The sequence below is a fragment of the Brachyhypopomus gauderio genome, chromosome 20 (assembly GCF_052324685.1).
Source record: "Brachyhypopomus gauderio isolate BG-103 chromosome 20, BGAUD_0.2, whole genome shotgun sequence".
Taxonomy (NCBI): Eukaryota; Metazoa; Chordata; class Actinopteri; order Gymnotiformes; family Hypopomidae; genus Brachyhypopomus; species Brachyhypopomus gauderio.
In genome coordinates, this window is record NC_135230.1 from 2,309,284 (window position 1) to 2,337,067 (window position 27,784).

A 27,784-nucleotide genomic window follows, 5' to 3' on the forward strand; every position below is an offset into this window, starting at 1 on the left:
AGCAACTAACACTACCAGCACTATTACAACTACCACCTCCCCATCAACATCTTCTACTGCTACAACCACTCCAAGCACTCCTTCGATCACTACCACCACCCCATCAACCTCTACTACTACTACCACACCAAGCACTACTCCTACCATTCCCACCACTCCATCAACAACTTCTACTGCTACAACCACTACAAGCACTTCTCCGATCACTACCACCACCCCATCAAAAACCTCTGAAGCAACTACCACTACCAGCACTACTCCTACAACTACCACTTTCCCATCAACAACCTCTACTGCTACTACCACGCCAATCACTACTCCTATCACTACCACCAGCCCATCAACAAGCTCTACAGCTAGTACCACGCCAAGCACTACTCCTTCCATTACCACCACACCATCAACAAACTCTACTTCTACTACTACTCAAAGCACTACTCCTAGTATTACCACAACCTCATCAACAACATCGACATCTACTACTACCTCCAGCACTACTCCTATCATTACCACCTCCCCATCAACAACCTCTACTGCTACAAGTCCTACAAGCACTACTCCAATCACAACCACCACCCCATCAACAACCTCTACTGCTACTACCAATTCCAGCACTACTCCTTCCATTAACACAACCCCATCAACAACCTCTGCTGCTACTACCACTCCCAGCACAATGGCAACAACTACCACCACCCCATCAACAACCTCTGAAGCAACTAACACTACCAGCACTACTCCTACAACTACCACTTTCCCATCAACAACCTCTACTGCTACTACCACGCCAATCACTACTCCTATCACTACCACCAGCCCATCAACAAGCTCTACAGCTAGTACCATGCCAAGCACTACTCCTTCCATTACCACCACCCCATCAACAAACTTTACTTCTACTACTACTCGAAGCACTACTCCTAGTATTACCACAACCTCATCAACAACATCGACATCTACTACTACCTCCAGCACTACTCCTATCATTACCACCTCCCCATCAACAACCTCTACTGCTACTACCAATTTCAGCACTACTCCTTCCATTAACGCAACCCCATCAACAACCTCTGCTGCTACTACCACTTCCAGCACTACGGCAACAACTACCACCACCCCATCAACAACCTCTGAAGCAACTACCACACCAAGCACTTCTCCTACCACTCCCACCACCCCATCAACAACCTCTTCAGCTACTACCACTTCCAGCACTACTCCTTCCATTAACACAACCCCATCAACAACCTCTGCTGCTACTACCACTCCCAGCACAATGGCAACAACTACCACCACCCCATCAACAACCTCTGAAGCAACTAACACTACCAGCACTATTACTACAACTACCACCTTCCCATCAACAACCTCTACTGCTACTACCATGCCAATCACTACTCCTATCACTACCACTAGCCCATCAACAAGCTCTACAGCTAGTACCATGCCAAGCACTACTCCTTCCATTACCACCACCCCATCAACAACCTCTATTTCTACTACCACTCCAAGCACTACTCCTAGTATTACCACAACCTCATCAACAACATCGACATCTACTACTACCTCCAGCACTACTCCTATCATTACCACCTCCCCATCAACAACCTCTACTGCTACAAGTCCTACAAGCACTACTCCGATCACAACCACCACCCCATCAACAACCTCTACTGCTACTACCAATTCCAGCACTACTCCTTCCATTAACACAACCCCATCAACAACCTCTGCTGCTACTACCACTCCCAGCACAATGGCAACAACTACCACCACCCCATCAACAACCTCTGAAGCAACTAACACTACCAGCACTATTACTACAACTACCACCTTCCCATCAACAACCTCTACTGCTACTACCACACCAAGCACTACTCCTACCACTCCCAACACCCCATCAACAACCTCTTCAGCTACTACCACTTCCAGCACTACTCCTTCCATTAACACAACCCCATCAACAACCTCTGAAGCAACTAACACTACCAGCACTATTACAACTACCACCTCCCCATCAACATCTTCTACTGCTACAACCACTCCAAGCACTCCTTCGATCACTACCACCACCCCATCAACCTCTACTACTACTACCACACCAAGCACTACTCCTACCATTCCCACCACTCCATCAACAACTTCTACTGCTACAACCACTACAAGCACTTCTCCGATCACTACCACCACCCCATCAAAAACCTCTGAAGCAACTACCACTACCAGCACTACTCCTACAACTACCACTTTCCCATCAACAACCTCTACTGCTACTACCACGCCAATCACTACTCCTATCACTACCACCAGCCCATCAACAAGCTCTACAGCTAGTACCACGCCAAGCACTACTCCTTCCATTACCACCACCCCATCAACAAACTCTACTTCTACTACTACTCAAAGCACTACTCCTAGTATTACCACAACCTCATCAACAACATCGACATCTACTACTACCTCCAGCACTACTCCTATCATTACCACCTCCCCATCAACAACCTCTACTGCTACAAGTCCTACAAGCACTACTCCAATCACAACCACCACCCCATCAACAACCTCTACTGCTACTACCAATTCCAGCACTACTCCTTCCATTAACACAACCCCATCAACAACCTCTGCTGCTACTACCACTCCCAGCACAATGGCAACAACTACCACCACCCCATCAACAACCTCTGAAGCAACTAACACTACCAGCACTACTCCTACAACTACCACTTTCCCATCAACAACCTCTACTGCTACTACCACGCCAATCACTACTCCTATCACTACCACCAGCCCATCAACAAGCTCTACAGCTAGTACCATGCCAAGCACTACTCCTTCCATTACCACCACCCCATCAACAAACTTTACTTCTACTACTACTCGAAGCACTACTCCTAGTATTACCACAACCTCATCAACAACATCGACATCTACTACTACCTCCAGCACTACTCCTATCATTACCACCTCCCCATCAACAACCTCTACTGCTACTACCAATTTCAGCACTACTCCTTCCATTAACGCAACCCCATCAACAACCTCTGCTGCTACTACCACTTCCAGCACTACGGCAACAACTACCACCACCCCATCAACAACCTCTGAAGCAACTACCACACCAAGCACTTCTCCTACCACTCCCACCACCCCATCAACAACCTCTTCAGCTACTACCACTTCCAGCACTACTCCTTCCATTAACACAACCCCATCAACAACCTCTGCTGCTACTACCACTCCCAGCACAATGGCAACAACTACCACCACCCCATCAACAACCTCTGAAGCAACTAACACTACCAGCACTATTACTACAACTACCACCTTCCCATCAACAACCTCTACTGCTACTACCATGCCAATCACTACTCCTATCACTACCACTAGCCCATCAACAAGCTCTACAGCTAGTACCATGCCAAGCACTACTCCTTCCATTACCACCACCCCATCAACAACCTCTATTTCTACTACCACTCCAAGCACTACTCCTAGTATTACCACAACCTCATCAACAACATCGACATCTACTACTACCTCCAGCACTACTCCTATCATTACCACCTCCCCATCAACAACCTCTACTGCTACAAGTCCTACAAGCACTACTCCGATCACAACCACCACCCCATCAACAACCTCTACTGCTACTACCAATTCCAGCACTACTCCTTCCATTAACACAACCCCATCAACAACCTCTGCTGCTACTACCACTCCCAGCACAATGGCAACAACTACCACCACCCCATCAACAACCTCTGAAGCAACTAACACTACCAGCACTATTACTACAACTACCACCTTCCCATCAACAACCTCTACTGCTACTACCACACCAAGCACTACTCCTACCACTCCCAACACCCCATCAACAACCTCTTCAGCTACTACCACTTCCAGCACTACTCCTTCCATTAACACAACCCCATCAACAACCTCTGAAGCAACTAACACTACCAGCACTATTACAACTACCACCTCCCCATCAACATCTTCTACTGCTACAACCACTCCAAGCACTCCTTCGATCACTACCACCACCCCATCAACCTCTACTACTACTACCACACCAAGCACTACTCCTACCATTCCCACCACTCCATCAACAACTTCTACTGCTACAACCACTACAAGCACTTCTCCGATCACTACCACCACCCCATCAAAAACCTCTGAAGCAACTACCACTACCAGCACTACTCCTACAACTACCACTTTCCCATCAACAACCTCTACTGCTACTACCACGCCAATCACTACTCCTATCACTACCACCAGCCCATCAACAAGCTCTACAGCTAGTACCACGCCAAGCACTACTCCTTCCATTACCACCACCCCATCAACAAACTCTACTTCTACTACTACTCAAAGCACTACTCCTAGTATTACCACAACCTCATCAACAACATCGACATCTACTACTACCTCCAGCACTACTCCTATCATTACCACCTCCCCATCAACAACCTCTACTGCTACAAGTCCTACAAGCACTACTCCAATCACAACCACCACCCCATCAACAACCTCTACTGCTACTACCAATTCCAGCACTACTCCTTCCATTAACACAACCCTATCAACAACCTCTGCTGCTACTACCACTCCCAGCACAATGGCAACAACTACCACCACCCCATCAACAACCTCTGAAGCAACTAACACTACCAGCACTACTCCTACAACTACCACTTTCCCATCAACAACCTCTACTGCTACTACCACGCCAATCACTACTCCTATCACTACCACCAGCCCATCAACAAGCTCTACAGCTAGTACCATGCCAAGCACTACTCCTTCCATTACCACCACCCCATCAACAAACTTTACTTCTACTACTACTCGAAGCACTACTCCTAGTATTACCACAACCTCATCAACAACATCGACATCTACTACTACCTCCAGCACTACTCCTATCATTACCACCTCCCCATCAACAACCTCTACTGCTACTACCAATTTCAGCACTACTCCTTCCATTAACGCAACCCCATCAACAACCTCTGCTGCTACTACCACTTCCAGCACTACGGCAACAACTACCACCACCCCATCAACAACCTCTGAAGCAACTACCACACCAAGCACTTCTCCTACCACTCCCACCACCCCATCAACAACCTCTTCAGCTACTACCACTTCCAGCACTACTCCTTCCATTAACACAACCCCATCAACAACCTCTGCTGCTACTACCACTCCCAGCACAATGGCAACAACTACCACCACCCCATCAACAACCTCTGAAGCAACTAACACTACCAGCACTATTACTACAACTACCACCTTCCCATCAACAACCTCTACTGCTACTACCATGCCAATCACTACTCCTATCACTACCACTAGCCCATCAACAAGCTCTACAGCTAGTACCATGCCAAGCACTACTCCTTCCATTACCACCACCCCATCAACAACCTCTATTTCTACTACCACTCCAAGCACTACTCCTAGTATTACCACAACCTCATCAACAACATCGACATCTACTACTACCTCCAGCACTACTCCTATCATTACCACCTCCCCATCAACAACCTCTACTGCTACAAGTCCTACAAGCACTACTCCGATCACAACCACCACCCCATCAACAACCTCTACTGCTACTACCAATTCCAGCACTACTCCTTCCATTAACACAACCCCATCAACAACCTCTGCTGCTACTACCACTCCCAGCACAATGGCAACAACTACCACCACCCCATCAACAACCTCTGAAGCAACTAACACTACCAGCACTATTACTACAACTACCACCTTCCCATCAACAACCTCTACTGCTACTACCACACCAAGCACTACTCCTACCACTCCCAACACCCCATCAACAACCTCTTCAGCTACTACCACTTCCAGCACTACTCCTTCCATTAACACAACCCCATCAACAACCTCTGAAGCAACTAACACTACCAGCACTATTACAACTACCACCTCCCCATCAACATCTTCTACTGCTACAACCACTCCAAGCACTCCTTCGATCACTACCACCACCCCATCAACCTCTACTACTACTACCACACCAAGCACTACTCCTACCATTCCCACCACTCCATCAACAACTTCTACTGCTACAACCACTACAAGCACTTCTCCGATCACTACCACCACCCCATCAAAAACCTCTGAAGCAACTACCACTACCAGCACTACTCCTACAACTACCACTTTCCCATCAACAACCTCTACTGCTACTACCACGCCAATCACTACTCCTATCACTACCACCAGCCCATCAACAAGCTCTACAGCTAGTACCACGCCAAGCACTACTCCTTCCATTACCACCACCCCATCAACAAACTCTACTTCTACTACTACTCAAAGCACTACTCCTAGTATTACCACAACCTCATCAACAACATCGACATCTACTACTACCTCCAGCACTACTCCTATCATTACCACCTCCCCATCAACAACCTCTACTGCTACAAGTCCTACAAGCACTACTCCAATCACAACCACCACCCCATCAACAACCTCTACTGCTACTACCAATTCCAGCACTACTCCTTCCATTAACACAACCCCATCAACAACCTCTGCTGCTACTACCACTCCCAGCACAATGGCAACAACTACCACCACCCCATCAACAACCTCTGAAGCAACTAACACTACCAGCACTACTCCTACAACTACCACTTTCCCATCAACAACCTCTACTGCTACTACCACGCCAATCACTACTCCTATCACTACCACCAGCCCATCAACAAGCTCTACAGCTAGTACCATGCCAAGCACTACTCCTTCCATTACCACCACCCCATCAACAAACTTTACTTCTACTACTACTCGAAGCACTACTCCTAGTATTACCACAACCTCATCAACAACATCGACATCTACTACTACCTCCAGCACTACTCCTATCATTACCACCTCCCCATCAACAACCTCTACTGCTACTACCAATTTCAGCACTACTCCTTCCATTAACGCAACCCCATCAACAACCTCTGCTGCTACTACCACTTCCAGCACTACGGCAACAACTACCACCACCCCATCAACAACCTCTGAAGCAACTACCACACCAAGCACTTCTCCTACCACTCCCACCACCCCATCAACAACCTCTTCAGCTACTACCACTTCCAGCACTACTCCTTCCATTAACACAACCCCATCAACAACCTCTGCTGCTACTACCACTCCCAGCACAATGGCAACAACTACCACCACCCCATCAACAACCTCTGAAGCAACTAACACTACCAGCACTATTACTACAACTACCACCTTCCCATCAACAACCTCTACTGCTACTACCATGCCAATCACTACTCCTATCACTACCACTAGCCCATCAACAAGCTCTACAGCTAGTACCATGCCAAGCACTACTCCTTCCATTACCACCACCCCATCAACAACCTCTATTTCTACTACCACTCCAAGCACTACTCCTAGTATTACCACAACCTCATCAACAACATCGACATCTACTACTACCTCCAGCACTACTCCTATCATTACCACCTCCCCATCAACAACCTCTACTGCTACAAGTCCTACAAGCACTACTCCGATCACAACCACCACCCCATCAACAACCTCTACTGCTACTACCAATTCCAGCACTACTCCTTCCATTAACACAACCCCATCAACAACCTCTGCTGCTACTACCACTCCCAGCACAATGGCAACAACTACCACCACCCCATCAACAACCTCTGAAGCAACTAACACTACCAGCACTATTACTACAACTACCACCTTCCCATCAACAACCTCTACTGCTACTACCACACCAAGCACTACTCCTACCACTCCCAACACCCCATCAACAACCTCTTCAGCTACTACCACTTCCAGCACTACTCCTTCCATTAACACAACCCCATCAACAACCTCTGAAGCAACTAACACTACCAGCACTATTACAACTACCACCTCCCCATCAACATCTTCTACTGCTACAACCACTCCAAGCACTCCTTCGATCACTACCACCACCCCATCAACCTCTACTACTACTACCACACCAAGCACTACTCCTACCATTCCCACCACTCCATCAACAACTTCTACTGCTACAACCACTACAAGCACTTCTCCGATCACTACCACCACCCCATCAAAAACCTCTGAAGCAACTACCACTACCAGCACTACTCCTACAACTACCACTTTCCCATCAACAACCTCTACTGCTACTACCACGCCAATCACTACTCCTATCACTACCACCAGCCCATCAACAAGCTCTACAGCTAGTACCACGCCAAGCACTACTCCTTCCATTACCACCACCCCATCAACAAACTCTACTTCTACTACTACTCAAAGCACTACTCCTAGTATTACCACAACCTCATCAACAACATCGACATCTACTACTACCTCCAGCACTACTCCTATCATTACCACCTCCCCATCAACAACCTCTACTGCTACAAGTCCTACAAGCACTACTCCAATCACAACCACCACCCCATCAACAACCTCTACTGCTACTACCAATTCCAGCACTACTCCTTCCATTAACACAACCCCATCAACAACCTCTGCTGCTACTACCACTCCCAGCACAATGGCAACAACTACCACCACCCCATCAACAACCTCTGAAGCAACTAACACTACCAGCACTACTCCTACAACTACCACTTTCCCATCAACAACCTCTACTGCTACTACCACGCCAATCACTACTCCTATCACTACCACCAGCCCATCAACAAGCTCTACAGCTAGTACCATGCCAAGCACTACTCCTTCCATTACCACCACCCCATCAACAAACTTTACTTCTACTACTACTCGAAGCACTACTCCTAGTATTACCACAACCTCATCAACAACATCGACATCTACTACTACCTCCAGCACTACTCCTATCATTACCACCTCCCCATCAACAACCTCTACTGCTACTACCAATTTCAGCACTACTCCTTCCATTAACGCAACCCCATCAACAACCTCTGCTGCTACTACCACTTCCAGCACTACGGCAACAACTACCACCACCCCATCAACAACCTCTGAAGCAACTACCACACCAAGCACTTCTCCTACCACTCCCACCACCCCATCAACAACCTCTTCAGCTACTACCACTTCCAGCACTACTCCTTCCATTAACACAACCCCATCAACAACCTCTGCTGCTACTACCACTCCCAGCACAATGGCAACAACTACCACCACCCCATCAACAACCTCTGAAGCAACTAACACTACCAGCACTATTACTACAACTACCACCTTCCCATCAACAACCTCTACTGCTACTACCATGCCAATCACTACTCCTATCACTACCACTAGCCCATCAACAAGCTCTACAGCTAGTACCATGCCAAGCACTACTCCTTCCATTACCACCACCCCATCAACAACCTCTATTTCTACTACCACTCCAAGCACTACTCCTAGTATTACCACAACCTCATCAACAACATCGACATCTACTACTACCTCCAGCACTACTCCTATCATTACCACCTCCCCATCAACAACCTCTACTGCTACAAGTCCTACAAGCACTACTCCGATCACAACCACCACCCCATCAACAACCTCTACTGCTACTACCAATTCCAGCACTACTCCTTCCATTAACACAACCCCATCAACAACCTCTGCTGCTACTACCACTCCCAGCACAATGGCAACAACTACCACCACCCCATCAACAACCTCTGAAGCAACTAACACTACCAGCACTATTACTACAACTACCACCTTCCCATCAACAACCTCTACTGCTACTACCACACCAAGCACTACTCCTACCACTCCCAACACCCCATCAACAACCTCTTCAGCTACTACCACTTCCAGCACTACTCCTTCCATTAACACAACCCCATCAACAACCTCTGAAGCAACTAACACTACCAGCACTATTACAACTACCACCTCCCCATCAACATCTTCTACTGCTACAACCACTCCAAGCACTCCTTCGATCACTACCACCACCCCATCAACCTCTACTACTACTACCACACCAAGCACTACTCCTACCATTCCCACCACTCCATCAACAACTTCTACTGCTACAACCACTACAAGCACTTCTCCGATCACTACCACCACCCCATCAAAAACCTCTGAAGCAACTACCACTACCAGCACTACTCCTACAACTACCACTTTCCCATCAACAACCTCTACTGCTACTACCACGCCAATCACTACTCCTATCACTACCACCAGCCCATCAACAAGCTCTACAGCTAGTACCACGCCAAGCACTACTCCTTCCATTACCACCACCCCATCAACAAACTCTACTTCTACTACTACTCAAAGCACTACTCCTAGTATTACCACAACCTCATCAACAACATCGACATCTACTACTACCTCCAGCACTACTCCTATCATTACCACCTCCCCATCAACAACCTCTACTGCTACAAGTCCTACAAGCACTACTCCAATCACAACCACCACCCCATCAACAACCTCTACTGCTACTACCAATTCCAGCACTACTCCTTCCATTAACACAACCCCATCAACAACCTCTGCTGCTACTACCACTCCCAGCACAATGGCAACAACTACCACCACCCCATCAACAACCTCTGAAGCAACTAACACTACCAGCACTACTCCTACAACTACCACTTTCCCATCAACAACCTCTACTGCTACTACCACGCCAATCACTACTCCTATCACTACCACCAGCCCATCAACAAGCTCTACAGCTAGTACCATGCCAAGCACTACTCCTTCCATTACCACCACCCCATCAACAAACTTTACTTCTACTACTACTCGAAGCACTACTCCTAGTATTACCACAACCTCATCAACAACATCGACATCTACTACTACCTCCAGCACTACTCCTATCATTACCACCTCCCCATCAACAACCTCTACTGCTACTACCAATTTCAGCACTACTCCTTCCATTAACGCAACCCCATCAACAACCTCTGCTGCTACTACCACTTCCAGCACTACGGCAACAACTACCACCACCCCATCAACAACCTCTGAAGCAACTACCACACCAAGCACTTCTCCTACCACTCCCACCACCCCATCAACAACCTCTTCAGCTACTACCACTTCCAGCACTACTCCTTCCATTAACACAACCCCATCAACAACCTCTGCTGCTACTACCACTCCCAGCACAATGGCAACAACTACCACCACCCCATCAACAACCTCTGAAGCAACTAACACTACCAGCACTATTACTACAACTACCACCTTCCCATCAACAACCTCTACTGCTACTACCATGCCAATCACTACTCCTATCACTACCACTAGCCCATCAACAAGCTCTACAGCTAGTACCATGCCAAGCACTACTCCTTCCATTACCACCACCCCATCAACAACCTCTATTTCTACTACCACTCCAAGCACTACTCCTAGTATTACCACAACCTCATCAACAACATCGACATCTACTACTACCTCCAGCACTACTCCTATCATTACCACCTCCCCATCAACAACCTCTACTGCTACAAGTCCTACAAGCACTACTCCGATCACAACCACCACCCCATCAACAACCTCTACTGCTACTACCAATTCCAGCACTACTCCTTCCATTAACACAACCCCATCAACAACCTCTGCTGCTACTACCACTCCCAGCACAATGGCAACAACTACCACCACCCCATCAACAACCTCTGAAGCAACTAACACTACCAGCACTATTACTACAACTACCACCTTCCCATCAACAACCTCTACTGCTACTACCACACCAAGCACTACTCCTACCACTCCCAACACCCCATCAACAACCTCTTCAGCTACTACCACTTCCAGCACTACTCCTTCCATTAACACAACCCCATCAACAACCTCTGAAGCAACTAACACTACCAGCACTATTACAACTACCACCTCCCCATCAACATCTTCTACTGCTACAACCACTCCAAGCACTCCTTCGATCACTACCACCACCCCATCAACCTCTACTACTACTACCACACCAAGCACTACTCCTACCATTCCCACCACTCCATCAACAACTTCTACTGCTACAACCACTACAAGCACTTCTCCGATCACTACCACCACCCCATCAAAAACCTCTGAAGCAACTACCACTACCAGCACTACTCCTACAACTACCACTTTCCCATCAACAACCTCTACTGCTACTACCACGCCAATCACTACTCCTATCACTACCACCAGCCCATCAACAAGCTCTACAGCTAGTACCACGCCAAGCACTACTCCTTCCATTACCACCACCCCATCAACAAACTCTACTTCTACTACTACTCAAAGCACTACTCCTAGTATTACCACAACCTCATCAACAACATCGACATCTACTACTACCTCCAGCACTACTCCTATCATTACCACCTCCCCATCAACAACCTCTACTGCTACAAGTCCTACAAGCACTACTCCAATCACAACCACCACCCCATCAACAACCTCTACTGCTACTACCAATTCCAGCACTACTCCTTCCATTAACACAACCCCATCAACAACCTCTGCTGCTACTACCACTCCCAGCACAATGGCAACAACTACCACCACCCCATCAACAACCTCTGAAGCAACTAACACTACCAGCACTACTCCTACAACTACCACTTTCCCATCAACAACCTCTACTGCTACTACCACGCCAATCACTACTCCTATCACTACCACCAGCCCATCAACAAGCTCTACAGCTAGTACCATGCCAAGCACTACTCCTTCCATTACCACCACCCCATCAACAAACTTTACTTCTACTACTACTCGAAGCACTACTCCTAGTATTACCACAACCTCATCAACAACATCGACATCTACTACTACCTCCAGCACTACTCCTATCATTACCACCTCCCCATCAACAACCTCTACTGCTACTACCAATTTCAGCACTACTCCTTCCATTAACGCAACCCCATCAACAACCTCTGCTGCTACTACCACTTCCAGCACTACGGCAACAACTACCACCACCCCATCAACAACCTCTGAAGCAACTACCACACCAAGCACTTCTCCTACCACTCCCACCACCCCATCAACAACCTCTTCAGCTACTACCACTTCCAGCACTACTCCTTCCATTAACACAACCCCATCAACAACCTCTGCTGCTACTACCACTCCCAGCACAATGGCAACAACTACCACCACCCCATCAACAACCTCTGAAGCAACTAACACTACCAGCACTATTACTACAACTACCACCTTCCCATCAACAACCTCTACTGCTACTACCATGCCAATCACTACTCCTATCACTACCACTAGCCCATCAACAAGCTCTACAGCTAGTACCATGCCAAGCACTACTCCTTCCATTACCACCACCCCATCAACAACCTCTATTTCTACTACCACTCCAAGCACTACTCCTAGTATTACCACAACCTCATCAACAACATCGACATCTACTACTACCTCCAGCACTACTCCTATCATTACCACCTCCCCATCAACAACCTCTACTGCTACAAGTCCTACAAGCACTACTCCGATCACAACCACCACCCCATCAACAACCTCTACTGCTACTACCAATTCCAGCACTACTCCTTCCATTAACACAACCCCATCAACAACCTCTGCTGCTACTACCACTCCCAGCACAATGGCAACAACTACCACCACCCCATCAACAACCTCTGAAGCAACTAACACTACCAGCACTATTACTACAACTACCACCTTCCCATCAACAACCTCTACTGCTACTACCACACCAAGCACTACTCCTACCACTCCCAACACCCCATCAACAACCTCTTCAGCTACTACCACTTCCAGCACTACTCCTTCCATTAACACAACCCCATCAACAACCTCTGAAGCAACTAACACTACCAGCACTATTACAACTACCACCTCCCCATCAACATCTTCTACTGCTACAACCACTCCAAGCACTCCTTCGATCACTACCACCACCCCATCAACCTCTACTACTACTACCACACCAAGCACTACTCCTACCATTCCCACCACTCCATCAACAACTTCTACTGCTACAACCACTACAAGCACTTCTCCGATCACTACCACCACCCCATCAAAAACCTCTGAAGCAACTACCACTACCAGCACTACTCCTACAACTACCACTTTCCCATCAACAACCTCTACTGCTACTACCACGCCAATCACTACTCCTATCACTACCACCAGCCCATCAACAAGCTCTACAGCTAGTACCACGCCAAGCACTACTCCTTCCATTACCACCACCCCATCAACAAACTCTACTTCTACTACTACTCAAAGCACTACTCCTAGTATTACCACAACCTCATCAACAACATCGACATCTACTACTACCTCCAGCACTACTCCTATCATTACCACCTCCCCATCAACAACCTCTACTGCTACAAGTCCTACAAGCACTACTCCAATCACAACCACCACCCCATCAACAACCTCTACTGCTACTACCAATTCCAGCACTACTCCTTCCATTAACACAACCCCATCAACAACCTCTGCTGCTACTACCACTCCCAGCACAATGGCAACAACTACCACCACCCCATCAACAACCTCTGAAGCAACTAACACTACCAGCACTACTCCTACAACTACCACTTTCCCATCAACAACCTCTACTGCTACTACCACGCCAATCACTACTCCTATCACTACCACCAGCCCATCAACAAGCTCTACAGCTAGTACCATGCCAAGCACTACTCCTTCCATTACCACCACCCCATCAACAAACTTTACTTCTACTACTACTCGAAGCACTACTCCTAGTATTACCACAACCTCATCAACAACATCGACATCTACTACTACCTCCAGCACTACTCCTATCATTACCACCTCCCCATCAACAACCTCTACTGCTACTACCAATTTCAGCACTACTCCTTCCATTAACGCAACCCCATCAACAACCTCTGCTGCTACTACCACTTCCAGCACTACGGCAACAACTACCACCACCCCATCAACAACCTCTGAAGCAACTACCACACCAAGCACTTCTCCTACCACTCCCACCACCCCATCAACAACCTCTTCAGCTACTACCACTTCCAGCACTACTCCTTCCATTAACACAACCCCATCAACAACCTCTGCTGCTACTACCACTCCCAGCACAATGGCAACAACTACCACCACCCCATCAACAACCTCTGAAGCAACTAACACTACCAGCACTATTACTACAACTACCACCTTCCCATCAACAACCTCTACTGCTACTACCATGCCAATCACTACTCCTATCACTACCACTAGCCCATCAACAAGCTCTACAGCTAGTACCATGCCAAGCACTACTCCTTCCATTACCACCACCCCATCAACAACCTCTATTTCTACTACCACTCCAAGCACTACTCCTAGTATTACCACAACCTCATCAACAACATCGACATCTACTACTACCTCCAGCACTACTCCTATCATTACCACCTCCCCATCAACAACCTCTACTGCTACAAGTCCTACAAGCACTACTCCGATCACAACCACCACCCCATCAACAACCTCTACTGCTACTACCAATTCCAGCACTACTCCTTCCATTAACACAACCCCATCAACAACCTCTGCTGCTACTACCACTCCCAGCACAATGGCAACAACTACCACCACCCCATCAACAACCTCTGAAGCAACTAACACTACCAGCACTATTACTACAACTACCACCTTCCCATCAACAACCTCTACTGCTACTACCACACCAAGCACTACTCCTACCACTCCCAACACCCCATCAACAACCTCTTCAGCTACTACCACTTCCAGCACTACTCCTTCCATTAACACAACCCCATCAACAACCTCTGAAGCAACTAACACTACCAGCACTATTACAACTACCACCTCCCCATCAACATCTTCTACTGCTACAACCACTCCAAGCACTCCTTCGATCACTACCACCACCCCATCAACCTCTACTACTACTACCACACCAAGCACTACTCCTACCATTCCCACCACTCCATCAACAACTTCTACTGCTACAACCACTACAAGCACTTCTCCGATCACTACCACCACCCCATCAAAAACCTCTGAAGCAACTACCACTACCAGCACTACTCCTACAACTACCACTTTCCCATCAACAACCTCTACTGCTACTACCACGCCAATCACTACTCCTATCACTACCACCAGCCCATCAACAAGCTCTACAGCTAGTACCACGCCAAGCACTACTCCTTCCATTACCACCACCCCATCAACAAACTCTACTTCTACTACTACTCAAAGCACTACTCCTAGTATTACCACAACCTCATCAACAACATCGACATCTACTACTACCTCCAGCACTACTCCTATCATTACCACCTCCCCATCAACAACCTCTACTGCTACAAGTCCTACAAGCACTACTCCAATCACAACCACCACCCCATCAACAACCTCTACTGCTACTACCAATTCCAGCACTACTCCTTCCATTAACACAACCCCATCAACAACCTCTGCTGCTACTACCACTCCCAGCACAATGGCAACAACTACCACCACCCCATCAACAACCTCTGAAGCAACTAACACTACCAGCACTACTCCTACAACTACCACTTTCCCATCAACAACCTCTACTGCTACTACCACGCCAATCACTACTCCTATCACTACCACCAGCCCATCAACAAGCTCTACAGCTAGTACCATGCCAAGCACTACTCCTTCCATTACCACCACCCCATCAACAAACTTTACTTCTACTACTACTCGAAGCACTACTCCTAGTATTACCACAACCTCATCAACAACATCGACATCTACTACTACCTCCAGCACTACTCCTATCATTACCACCTCCCCATCAACAACCTCTACTGCTACTACCAATTTCAGCACTACTCCTTCCATTAACGCAACCCCATCAACAACCTCTGCTGCTACTACCACTTCCAGCACTACGGCAACAACTACCACCACCCCATCAACAACCTCTGAAGCAACTACCACACCAAGCACTTCTCCTACCACTCCCACCACCCCATCAACAACCTCTTCAGCTACTACCACTTCCAGCACTACTCCTTCCATTAACACAACCCCATCAACAACCTCTGCTGCTACTACCACTCCCAGCACAATGGCAACAACTACCACCACCCCATCAACAACCTCTGAAGCAACTAACACTACCAGCACTATTACTACAACTACCACCTTCCCATCAACAACCTCTACTGCTACTACCATGCCAATCACTACTCCTATCACTACCACTAGCCCATCAACAAGCTCTACAGCTAGTACCATGCCAAGCACTACTCCTTCCATTACCACCACCCCATCAACAACCTCTATTTCTACTACCACTCCAAGCACTACTCCTAGTATTACCACAACCTCATCAACAACATCGACATCTACTACTACCTCCAGCACTACTCCTATCATTACCACCTCCCCATCAACAACCTCTACTGCTACAAGTCCTACAAGCACTACTCCGATCACAACCACCACCCCATCAACAACCTCTACTGCTACTACCAATTCCAGCACTACTCCTTCCATTAACACAACCCCATCAACAACCTCTGCTGCTACTACCACTCCCAGCACAATGGCAACAACTACCACCACCCCATCAACAACCTCTGAAGCAACTAACACTACCAGCACTATTACTACAACTACCACCTTCCCATCAACAACCTCTACTGCTACTACCACACCAAGCACTACTCCTACCACTCCCAACACCCCATCAACAACCTCTTCAGCTACTACCACTTCCAGCACTACTCCTTCCATTAACACAACCCCATCAACAACCTCTGAAGCAACTAACACTACCAGCACTATTACAACTACCACCTCCCCATCAACATCTTCTACTGCTACAACCACTCCAAGCACTCCTTCGATCACTACCACCACCCCATCAACCTCTACTACTACTACCACACCAAGCACTACTCCTACCATTCCCACCACTCCATCAACAACTTCTACTGCTACAACCACTACAAGCACTTCTCCGATCACTACCACCACCCCATCAAAAACCTCTGAAGCAACTACCACTACCAGCACTACTCCTACAACTACCACTTTCCCATCAACAACCTCTACTGCTACTACCACGCCAATCACTACTCCTATCACTACCACCAGCCCATCAACAAGCTCTACAGCTAGTACCACGCCAAGCACTACTCCTTCCATTACCACCACCCCATCAACAAACTCTACTTCTACTACTACTCAAAGCACTACTCCTAGTATTACCACAACCTCATCAACAACATCGACATCTACTACTACCTCCAGCACTACTCCTATCATTACCACCTCCCCATCAACAACCTCTACTGCTACAAGTCCTACAAGCACTACTCCAATCACAACCACCACCCCATCAACAACCTCTACTGCTACTACCAATTCCAGCACTACTCCTTCCATTAACACAACCCCATCAACAACCTCTGCTGCTACTACCACTCCCAGCACAATGGCAACAACTACCACCACCCCATCAACAACCTCTGAAGCAACTAACACTACCAGCACTACTCCTACAACTACCACTTTCCCATCAACAACCTCTACTGCTACTACCACGCCAATCACTACTCCTATCACTACCACCAGCCCATCAACAAGCTCTACAGCTAGTACCACGCCAAGCACTACTCCTTCCATTACCACCACCCCATCAACAAACTTTACTTCTACTACTACTCGAAGCACTACTCCTAGTATTACCACAACCTCATCAACAACATCGACATCTACTACTACCTCCAGCACTACTCCTATCATTACCACCTCCCCATCAACAACCTCTACTGCTACTACCAATTTCAGCACTACTCCTTCCATTAACACAACCCCATCAACAACCTCTGCTGCTACTACCACTTCCAGCACTACGGCAACAACTACCACCACCCCATCAACAACCTCTGAAGCAACTACCACACCAAGCACTTCTCCTACCACTCCCACCACCCCATCAACAACCTCTTCAGCTACTACCACTTCCAGCACTACTCCTTCCATTAACACAACCCCATCAACAACCTCTGCTGCTACTACCACTCCCAGCACAATGGCAACAACTACCACCACCCCATCAACAACCTCTGAAGCAACTAACACTACCAGCACTATTACTACAACTACCACCTTCCCATCAACAACCTCTACTGCTACTACCATGCCAATCACTACTCCTATCAGTACCACTAGCCCATCAACAAGCTCTACAGCTAGTACCATGCCAAGCACTACTCCTTCCATTACCACCACCCCATCAACAACCTCTATTTCTACTACCACTCCAAGCACTACTCCTAGTATTACCACAACCTCATCAACAACATCGACATCTACTACTACCTCCAGCACTACTCCTATCATTACCACCTCCCCATCAACAACCTCTACTGCTACAAGTCCTACAAGCACTACTCCGATCACAACCACCACCCCATCAACAACCTCTACTGCTACTACCAATTCCAGCACTACTCCTTCCATTAACACAACCCCATCAACAACCTCTGCTGCTACTACCACTTCCAGCACTACGGCAACAACTACCACCACCCCATCAACAACCTCTGAAGCAACTAACACTACCAGCACTACTCCTTTCATTAACACAACCCCATCAACAACCTCTGCTTCAACTACCACTCCCAGCACTATGGCAACAACTACCACCACCCCATCAACAACCTCTGAAGCAACTAACACTACCAGCACTATTACAACTACCACCTCCCCATCAACATCTTCTACTGCTACAACCACTCCAAGCACTCCTTCGATCACTACCACCACCCCATCAACAACCTCTACTACTACTACCACACCAAGCACTACTCCTACCACTCCCACCACTCCATCAACAACTTCTACTGCTACAACCACTACAAGCACTTCTCCGATCACTACCACCACCCCATCAAAAACCTATGAAGCAACTACCACTACCAGCACTACTCCTACAACTACCACTTTCCCATCAACAACCTCTACTGCTACTACCACGCCAATCACTACTCCTATCACTACCACCAGCCCATCAACAAGCTCTACAGCTAGTACCACGCCAAGCACTACTCCTTCCATTACCACCACCCCATCAACAAACTCTACTTCTACTACTACTCAAAGCACTACTCCTAGTATTACCACAACCTCATCAACAACATCGACATCTACTACTACCTCCAGCACTACTCCTATCATTACCACCTCCCCATCAACAACCTCTACTGCTACTACCAATTTCAGCACTACTCCTTCCATTAACACAACCCCATCAACAACCTCTGCTGCTACTACCACTTCCAGCACTACGGCAACAACTACCACCACCCCATCAACAACCTCTGAAGCAACTAACACTACCAGCACTATTACTACAACTACCACCTTCCCATCAACAACCTCTACTGCTACTACCACACCAAGTACTACTCCTACCACTCCCAACACCCCATCAACAACCTCTTCAGCTACTACCACTTCCAGCACTACTCCTTCCATTAACACAACCCCATCAACAACCTCTGAAGCAACTAACACTACCAGCACTATTACAACTACCACCTCCCCATCAACATCTTCTACTGCTACAACCACTCCAAGCACTCCTTCGATCACTACCACCACCCCATCAACCTCTACTACTACTACCACACCAAGCACTACTCCTACCATTCCCACCACTCCATCAACAACTTCTACTGCTACAACCACTACAAGCACTTCTCCGATCACTACCACCACCCCATCAAAAACCTCTGAAGCAACTACCACTACCAGCACTACTCCTACAACTACCACTTTCCCATCAACAACCTCTACTGCTACTACCACGCCAATCACTACTCCTATCACTACCACCAGCCCATCAACAAGCTCTACAGCTAGTACCACGCCAAGCACTACTCCTTCCATTACCACCACCCCATCAACAAACTCTACTTCTACTACTACTCAAAGCACTACTCCTAGTATTACCACAACCTCATCAACAACATCGACATCTACTACTACCTCCAGCACTACTCCTATCATTACCACCTCCCCATCAACAACCTCTACTGCTACAAGTCCTACAAGCACTACTCCAATCACAACCACCACCCCATCAACAACCTCTACTGCTACTACCAATTCCAGCACTACTCCTTCCATTAACACAACCCCATCAACAACCTCTGCTGCTACTACCACTCCCAGCACAATGGCAACAACTACCACCACCCCATCAACAACCTCTGAAGCAACTAACACTACCAGCACTACTCCTACAACTACCACTTTCCCATCAACAACCTCTACTGCTACTACCACGCCAATCACTACTCCTATCACTACCACCAGCCCATCAACAAGCTCTACAGCTAGTACCACGCCAAGCACTACTCCTTCCATTACCACCACCCCATCAACAAACTTTACTTCTACTACTACTCGAAGCACTACTCCTAGTATTACCACAACCTCATCAACAACATCGACATCTACTACTACCTCCAGCACTACTCCTATCATTACCACCTCCCCATCAACAACCTCTACTGCTACTACCAATTTCAGCACTACTCCTTCCATTAACACAACCCCATCAACAACCTCTGCTGCTACTACCACTTCCAGCACTACGGCAACAACTACCACCACCCCATCAACAACCTCTGAAGCAACTACCACACCAAGCACTTCTCCTACCACTCCCACCACCCCATCAACAACCTCTTCAGCTACTACCACTTCCAGCACTACTCCTTCCATTAACACAACCCCATCAACAACCTCTGCTGCTACTACCACTCCCAGCACAATGGCAACAACTACCACCACCCCATCAACAACCTCTGAAGCAACTAACACTACCAGCACTATTACTACAACTACCACCTTCCCATCAACAACCTCTACTGCTACTACCATGCCAATCACTACTCCTATCAGTACCACTAGCCCATCAACAAGCTCTACAGCTAGTACCATGCCAAGCACTACTCCTTCCATTACCACCACCCCATCAACAACCTCTATTTCTACTACCACTCCAAGCACTACTCCTAGTATTACCACAACCTCATCAACAACATCGACATCTACTACTACCTCCAGCACTACTCCTATCATTACCACCTCCCCATCAACAACCTCTACTGCTACAAGTCCTACAAGCACTACTCCGATCACAACCACCACCCCATCAACAACCTCTACTGCTACTACCAATTCCAGCACTACTCCTTCCATTAACACAACCCCATCAACAACCTCTGCTGCTACTACCACTTCCAGCACTACGGCAACAACTACCACCACCCCATCAACAACCTCTGAAGCAACTAACACTACCAGCACTACTCCTTTCATTAACACAACCCCATCAACAACCTCTGCTTCAACTACCACTCCCAGCACTATGGCAACAACTACCACCACCCCATCAACAACCTCTGAAGCAACTAACACTACCAGCACTATTACAACTACCACCTCCCCATCAACATCTTCTACTGCTACAACCACTCCAAGCACTCCTTCGATCACTACCACCACCCCATCAACAACCTCTACTACTACTACCACACCAAGCACTACTCCTACCACTCCCACCACTCCATCAACAACTTCTACTGCTACAACCACTACAAGCACTTCTCCGATCACTACCACCACCCCATCAAAAACCTATGAAGCAACTACCACTACCAGCACTACTCCTACAACTACCACTTTCCCATCAACAACCTCTACTGCTACTACCACGCCAATCACTACTCCTATCACTACCACCAGCCCATCAACAAGCTCTACAGCTAGTACCACGCCAAGCACTACTCCTTCCATTACCACCACCCCATCAACAAACTCTACTTCTACTACTACTCAAAGCACTACTCCTAGTATTACCACAACCTCATCAACAACATCGACATCTACTACTACCTCCAGCACTACTCCTATCATTACCACCTCCCCATCAACAACCTCTACTGCTACAAGTCCTACAAGCACTACTCCGATCACAACCACCACCCCATCAACAACCTCTACTGCTACTAAAAATTCCAGCACTACTCCTTCCATTAACACAACCCCATCAACAACCTCTGCTGCTACTACCACTTCCAGCACTACGGCAACAACTACCACCACCCCATCAACAACCTCTGAAGCAACTACCACACCAAGCACTTCTCCTACCACTCCCACCACCCCATCAACAACCTCTTCAGCTACTACCACTTCCAGCACTACTCCTTTCATTAACACAACCCCATCAACAACCTCTGCTTCTACTACCACTCCCAGCACTATGGCAACAACTACCACCACCCCATCAACAACCTCTGAAGCAACTAACACTACCAGCACTATTACAACTACCACCTCCCCATCAACATCTACTACTGCTACAACCACTGCAAGCACTCCTTCGATCACTACCACCACCCCATCAACAACCTCTACTACTACTACCACACCAAGCACTACTCCTACCACTCCCACCACTCCATCAACAACTTCTACTGCTACAACCACTACAAGGACTTCTCCGATCACTACCACCACCCCATCAAAAACCTCTGAAGCAACTACCACTACCAGCACTACTCCTACAACTACCACTTTCCCATCAACAACCTCTACTGCTACTACCACGCCAATCACTACTCCTATCACTACCACCAGCCCATCAACAAGCTCTACAGCTAGTACCACGCCAAGCACTACTCCTTCCATTACCACCACCCCATCAACAAACTCTACTTCTACTACTACTCAAAGCACTACTCCTAGTATTACCACAACCTCATCAACAACATCGACATCTACTACTACCTCCAGCACTACTCCTATCATTACCACCTCCCCATCAACAACCTCTACTGCTACAAGTCCTACAAGCACTACTCCAATCACAACCACCACCCCATCAACAACCTCTACTGCTACTACCAATTCCAGCACTACTCCTTCCATTAACACAACCCCATCAACAACCTCTGCTGCTACTACCACTCCCAGCACAATGGCAACAACTACCACCACCCCATCAACAACCTCTGAAGCAACTAACACTACCAGCACTACTCCTACAACTACCACTTTCCCATCAACAACCTCTACTGCTACTACCACGCCAATCACTACTCCTATCACTACCACCAGCCCATCAACAAGCTCTACAGCTAGTACCACGCCAAGCACTACTCCTTCCATTACCACCACCCCATCAACAAACTTTACTTCTACTACCACTCGAAGCACTACTCCTAGTATTACCACAACCTCATCAACAACATCGACATCTACTACTACCTCCAGCACTACTCCTATCATTACCACCTCCCCATCAACAACCTCTACTGCTACAAGTCCTACAAGCACTACTCCGATCACAACCACCACCCCATCAACAACCTCTTCAGCTACTACCACTTCCAGCACTACTCCTTCTATTACCAACACCCCATCAACAAGCTCTATTGCTACTACCACTTCCAGCACTATTCCTACCTCTACTACTACCTCATTATCATCTACTGCCCCTCCCATTTCCAACAAAATCAAAACACCTTTGACATCATCTTCTGCGACTACCACTACCAGCAATACTGCCACCACCCCAACAACCTCTATAGCTTCTGCCACTTCCAACACTAGTCGTATCACTACCAACACCTCATCATCAAACTCTACTGCTACTACCACACCAAGCACTACTCCAATCACTTCCACCACCCCATCAACAACCTCTACAGCTACTACCACACCAAGCACTACTCCAATCACTTCCACCACCCCATCAACAACCTCTACAGCTACTACCACTCCAAGCACTACTCCTAGTATTACCACAACCTCATCAACAACATCGACATCTACTTCTACCTCCAGCACTACTCCTATCATTACCACCTCCCCATCAACAACCTCTACTGCTACTACTACTTCCAGCACTACTCCTTCCATTAACACAACCCCATCAACAACCTCTGCTGCTACTACCACTTCCAGCACTACGGCAACAACTACCACCACCCCATCAACAACCTCTGAAACAACTTTCACTACAAGCACTACTCCTACAACTACCACCTCCCCATCAACATCTTCTACTGCTACAACCACTCCAAGCCCTCCTTCGATCACTACCACCTTCCCATCAACAACCTCTTCAGCTACTACCACTTCCAGCACTACTCCTTCCATTAACACAACCCCATCAACAACCTCTGAAGCAACTACCACTACCAGCACTACTCCTACCACTACCACCTCCCCATCAACAACTTCTACTGCTACAACTAGTACAAACACTACTCCGATCACTACCACCACCCCATCAACAACTTCTACTGCTACAACTAGTACAAACACTACTCCGATCACTACCACCACCCCATCAACAACCTCTATGGCTACTACCTCACAAAGCCTCATTCTTACCATTACCACTACCCCATCAACAAACTCTTTAGCTGCTATGACTTCCAGCACTACTCCTATCACTTTCACCACTCCATCAATAACCTCTACAGCTACTACCACTCCCAGCACTACTAATATTACCATCACTCCATCAACAACCTCTACAGCTACTACCACTCCAAGCACTACTGCTACCAATACCACTATGCCATCAACAACCTCTTCATCTACTGCCACTTCCAGCACTACTCCTATCACTTCCACTTCATTAATATTCTCTACTGATAATACCACAACCATCAACACGCATGCTCATTCTTCCACCGTACCCATCACCACCAGTGGGATCACATCATTTGACGGCAGCACCACTACACCCATCATTAGTACCACTAGCACCACTTTATCTTCTACTTTGGTTCCCACTACAAAGAAAACATCTGCTAACATTGAAACCAGTGCTACAAGCTCTGCAACGACAACTCTTATGACTGCCAGCCCAAGCACAACACTTAATACCTTTATCACAACAGCTTTTGCTAAATCGAATGAGACCATCAAAACAATGACAAGCACCACTGCCAATTCACCTACAGCTACAAAGACCAACATGCCTGCTTCTGCCTCCACTTTGCCCATGATGATCAATAGGACCACATCTAAAATCAGCAGCATCATTATGCCCATCAAAACTACCACTATAACCTTTTTATCTTCTACTACATTTCCCACCACAAAGAAAACTTCTGCTAATATTGAAACCAGTGCCACCAACTCTGTTAACACTTCAACTCATACGACTGCCAGTCCAAGCACACTAAGTAACCCTATTACAACTATTGCTACTTCTACTATGACAGACAAAACATTGACAAGCAATAGTGTCAGTTCACCCACAACTACAAACATCAACACACTTGCTTCTTTCTTAACTGTGCACATCACCACCAGTGGGACAACATCAACTGTCAGCAGTACCAGTACCACCTTATCTTCTACTACAGTTCCCACCAGAAAGAAAACGTCTGGTAATATTGAAACAAGTGCCCCCTGTCTGGCAACAACTACAACACATATGACTGCCAGCCCAAGCACTACACTTAGTATCCCTATCACAACAACTATTGGTACATCCACTGAAACCATCAACACATTTACAAGCACAAGTGCCAGTTCACCCACAGCTACAACCATCAACATGCCTGCTTCTTCTTCCACCAAGACAATCACCACCAGTTTGACTACATCTACTTTCAGCAGCACTATTACGCCCATAAGTACTCCTAGCACCATTTTATCTTCTACTACGGTTGCCACCACAAAGAAAACTTCTGCTAACTCTGAAACCAGTGCCCACAACTCTGCTAATACTACAACTCATACTACTGCCAGCCCAAGCACAAAACGTAGTAACCCTATCACAACATCTACTGGTACATCCACTGAGACCATCAACACATTGTCAAGCACCAGTGCCAGATCACCCACAGATACAACCATCAACACACCTGTATCTTCCTCCTTGGTGCCCATCATAACCAGTGGGACATCTACTGTCAGTAGCACCATTACGCCCATCATAACTACCGCTAGCCACATTTTATCTTCTACTACATTTACCACCACAAAGAAAATGTCTGCTAATATTGAAACCAGTGCCACCAACTCTGCACACACTACAATTCATTCAACTTCTGTTCCAAGCACAACACTTAGTACTCTTATCAGAGCAAATACTGCTTCAACCACAGACACCATCAAAACAATGTCCAGCATGAGTGCCAGGTCATCGACAACTTCCAACTTCATCACACCTGCTTCTTCCTCTTCTGAACTCATCTCCACCAGTGGGACCATTTCTACTGCCAGCAGCACCATTGCACCAACCATAAATTTCACTAGCACAACTTCACCTTCTACTACTATTCCCACCACAAACAAAACTGCTAATATAGAAACCAGTGCCACAAACCCTGCTATTGCTACAATTCATACGACTTCAAGCCGAAGCACAACAGTTAGTATCCCTATCACAACAACTATTACTACATCAACTGAAACCCTCAAAACATTGACAAGCACAAAAGTCAGTTCTACAAATATCATCACGCCTGCTTCTTTCTCCACTGTGCCCCTCACCACTAATGGTTCTACAGGTATTGTCATCAGCTTCGCTACACCATAACTACCACTAGCAATACTTTACCTTCTACTGACATTCCAACCACAATGAAAACTTATACAAATATAGAAACCAGTACCAAGATCCCCACTACCATTACAATTCATATGACCATTCTCAATACAACAGTCATTACCCACACTGCATCAATAATTTCTAATTCCACTGAGAACTTCAAAACAATGATGAGCA

General features: G+C 47.2%; 3 protein-coding genes across 3 annotated transcripts in view; all 3 read left to right on the forward strand.

Moving 5' to 3' along the window:
• Window positions 1–4,666, forward strand: part of LOC143484597 (uncharacterized) — a gene marked incomplete at its 3' end in the record, with an annotated part of 52,776 nt that extends 48,110 nt beyond the window's left edge. Inside the window, exons 33-35 of the mRNA XM_076983408.1 lie at window positions 685–786; window positions 1,033–1,689; window positions 3,667–4,666. Coding sequence (XP_076839523.1) covers window positions 685–786; window positions 1,033–1,689; window positions 3,667–4,666 — 1,759 coding nt within the window. The remainder of the gene's footprint in view (window positions 1–684; window positions 787–1,032; window positions 1,690–3,666) is intronic.
• A 126-nt stretch (window positions 4,667–4,792) lies between these two features.
• LOC143484598 (uncharacterized) lies at window positions 4,793–26,047 on the forward strand (the record flags this gene model as incomplete). The annotated part of the gene is made up of 9 exons (XM_076983409.1): window positions 4,793–5,471; window positions 5,865–6,637; window positions 8,333–8,947; window positions 10,307–10,901; window positions 13,821–14,397; window positions 19,459–20,708; window positions 22,959–23,462; window positions 23,766–24,353; window positions 24,621–26,047. Coding segments are annotated over exons 1-9 (7,008 nt in total), but the record flags the coding sequence as incomplete, so codon positions are not given.
• LOC143484285 (uncharacterized) overlaps window positions 26,024–27,784 on the forward strand; it is a 37,323-nt gene continuing 35,562 nt past the window's right edge. Inside the window, exon 1 of the mRNA XM_076982936.1 lies at window positions 26,024–27,566. Coding sequence (XP_076839051.1) covers window positions 26,048–27,566 — 1,519 coding nt within the window. The 5' untranslated portion in view covers window positions 26,024–26,047. The remainder of the gene's footprint in view (window positions 27,567–27,784) is intronic.